The sequence below is a fragment of the Cebus imitator genome, unplaced genomic scaffold, assembly GCF_001604975.1.
Source record: "Cebus imitator isolate Cc_AM_T3 unplaced genomic scaffold, Cebus_imitator-1.0 Scaffold754, whole genome shotgun sequence".
Lineage (NCBI taxonomy): Eukaryota > Metazoa > Chordata > Mammalia > Primates > Cebidae > Cebus > Cebus imitator.
The window spans coordinates 241,898-244,037 of NW_016108069.1; the positions used below are offsets into that span (position 1 = coordinate 241,898).

Here is a 2,140-nt window from a genome sequence, read left to right on the forward strand (position 1 = left end):
AGAAGGCGCCATGAGGACCTACATTGCCTGACATTGCCACGGTCTGGGATCAGAGGCAGGGACCACCGACCTGCTGCCACCTCTGAGGCAGGACCTGGACCAATCCAGCCTCTGCTCTTGCGCGAGGGAACCTCCGCCACACCTGGGCCCAGCCCTGCAATGAGGCCCATGGGGTCAGACTGCAAAGCAAAGGTGCGGGCCGGGGTGGGCCTCGCAGAGACAAAAGCCAGCCCTGCCTGCTCTCAGAAGGCCCAGCCCTGGACCCGAGCCCCTGCCAAGAGGAAGTCCTTGAGTCCCGGGCGGGGAAGGGGGCACCGGCTTCCCAGGGCGCGTTGGCCGCAGCAGGAAGTTGGCCAGGGCTTGACCGTGAGCGGGGCAGGCAGGGCTTCTCGGGAGCGTGGGCGAGGCAGGCCAGGGAGGGGCGAGGACCTGGTATATGAAGCCTTGTGATCAGGCTCCGGCAGCCGCAGGACCCAGCGCGCCCCAGCCCCTGCGCCATGAAGCTCGTTGCCGCTCTCCTGGGGCTCTGTGTCGCCCTTTCCTGCAGCTCCGGTGAGTGCCGTGGGCTCCAGACCTGCAAGCTGGAACTCAGCGCCCGCTGCGCCCCGGCCCCCGCCCGCGCAGGTCCTGGCCTCCAGGGTCATTGCAGCCTCGCCCAGAGCTCTGAGGGCTCCTCCCCCCGGCTGCCCTCCTGAGGACCTCGCGCCTGCACTTCCCGTGGCTGCAGCCCTCAGCCTCCCAACTCTCAGGGCTCTTTCCAACCTTGGGCCAGGACAGCGGTCACCCGTGGCCTGGGGACAGCCGCCTGTCCCTGTCTGGCGACAGTTTCTTTATCCTGCAAGGCGCAGCGCAAGTGTACCCTCCTCTAGGGGCCTTCCCTGGAGACTGCACAGAGTTCACCTGTCCCTCTGCCACCTCCAGGCCACCCCGTTGTCCCTGCAGCGTATCCTCGCGGAGCCGCCTTTACAGACCCGCCTGTGTCCCCGGGACTCGCACCGGGAAGGCCTCAGCGCAGGAGGCAGGGGGCGGTCAGGGAGCCGGGCAGGGCGTGAGGGTTCCTTGGCACCTCCCGCGAGGGCGCGTCCTGGCCGGCCTTCTTGGGGACTCCTGTGCACACGCGGTGACCGCTCCCGGTTCTCTTGCAGCTGCTGCTTTCTTAGTGGGCTCGGCCAAGCAGGTGGCCCAGCCTGTCGCCGCGCTGGAGTCGGCGGAGGAGGCCGCGGCCGGGACCCTGGCCAATCCGCTCGGCACCCTCAACCCGCTGAAGCTCCTGCTGACCGCCATGGGCATCCCCGTGAACCGTCTCATAGAGGGCTCCCAGAAGTGTGTGGCTGAGCTGGGCCCCGAAGCCATGGGGGCCGTAAGCGCCCTGAAGGCCTTGCTGGTAACGCGGGTACCCCGGGTGCCCTCCCTGTGCGGGCGTCCTTTTCCCGACAGCCTCAAAATTGCACGAGAGGTGTCCTGGGCCTACATCAGGGCTGTTTCCCGTCCTGCTCCTCCAAGCCCTGTCCCTGGGAGAAGTCTGGGTCTCCCGGTGGGAAACGGGTGAGGCGCATCCGAGCTGCAGGGGCGGGGAAGGCGGAGGTGGCCGGCGCGGGTGCGCGTCTCCCTAGCCGCGAGCGGAACCGCCGGCGCCCACTCCGGACAGAACCCGCCGCTGCCGCACCCTCGCTTGAGTTCTTGGTGGCAGGGCTGGGGGCACTCAAGCGCGACTTCTGCTTTCCAGGGGGCCCTGACAATGTTTGGCTGAGCCGAGACTGGAGTAGCCTCACCTGAGGATAAGAGGCTGCCCACCCTCGAAGGCTGAAAACCCCCACCGCGGGGCGGACAGTCCATTCCCTTCCCCTGCATCTCTCAATAAACGTGGTTAAGAGCAATTTGAGCCTGAAATTTTCTCACCCAAATGCTGATCCCTGTGGGGGGCCGACAGTGCCAAGTCCCAGATTTTGTGAGGGGTGTGTGAGAGGGAGGGAGGGTACAAGAGTCTGCAGGTGGCATAGAGCCAGCAGTGAAAGGTGACAGAAAAGAGGCCCGTATCAGAGGCAAATCGGATTTGGAAACAAACTGGCAGGTCTTTTTTCCTGTTGTGCTCCGTAATTGTTTATGAAACATGACAATTATCTACTCCTTAAAGACTGGT

At 65.2% G+C, this 2,140-nt stretch overlaps 1 protein-coding gene across 1 annotated transcript; it reads left to right on the forward strand.

Annotated features, from left to right (window-relative positions):
• The first annotated feature begins 401 nt into the window (after positions 1–401).
• On the forward strand, positions 402–1,877 carry SCGB3A1 (secretoglobin family 3A member 1). The gene is made up of 3 exons (XM_017519511.2): positions 402–552; positions 1,146–1,384; positions 1,727–1,877. The coding sequence occupies exons 1-3, from the start codon at positions 498–500 to the stop codon at positions 1,748–1,750; spliced, it is 318 nt and encodes a 105-aa protein (XP_017375000.1). The 5' UTR covers positions 402–497; the 3' UTR covers positions 1,751–1,877.
• Positions 1,878–2,140: the final 263 nt, after the last annotated feature.

Bases quoted from the DNA above. Each gene is read 5' to 3' on its own strand.
- SCGB3A1 (XM_017519511.2), top strand. From the start codon at position 498: ATGAAGCTCGTTGCCGCTCTCCTGGGGCTCTGTGTCGCCCTTTCCTGC. The intron at 553-1,145 runs GTGAGTGCCGTG...GTTCTCTTGCAG, and splicing joins CGCCCTTTCCTGCAGCTCCG to CTGCTGCTTTCTTAGTGGGC. The intron at 1,385-1,726 runs GTAACGCGGGTA...TCTGCTTTCCAG, and splicing joins GCGCCCTGAAGGCCTTGCTG to GGGGCCCTGACAATGTTTGG.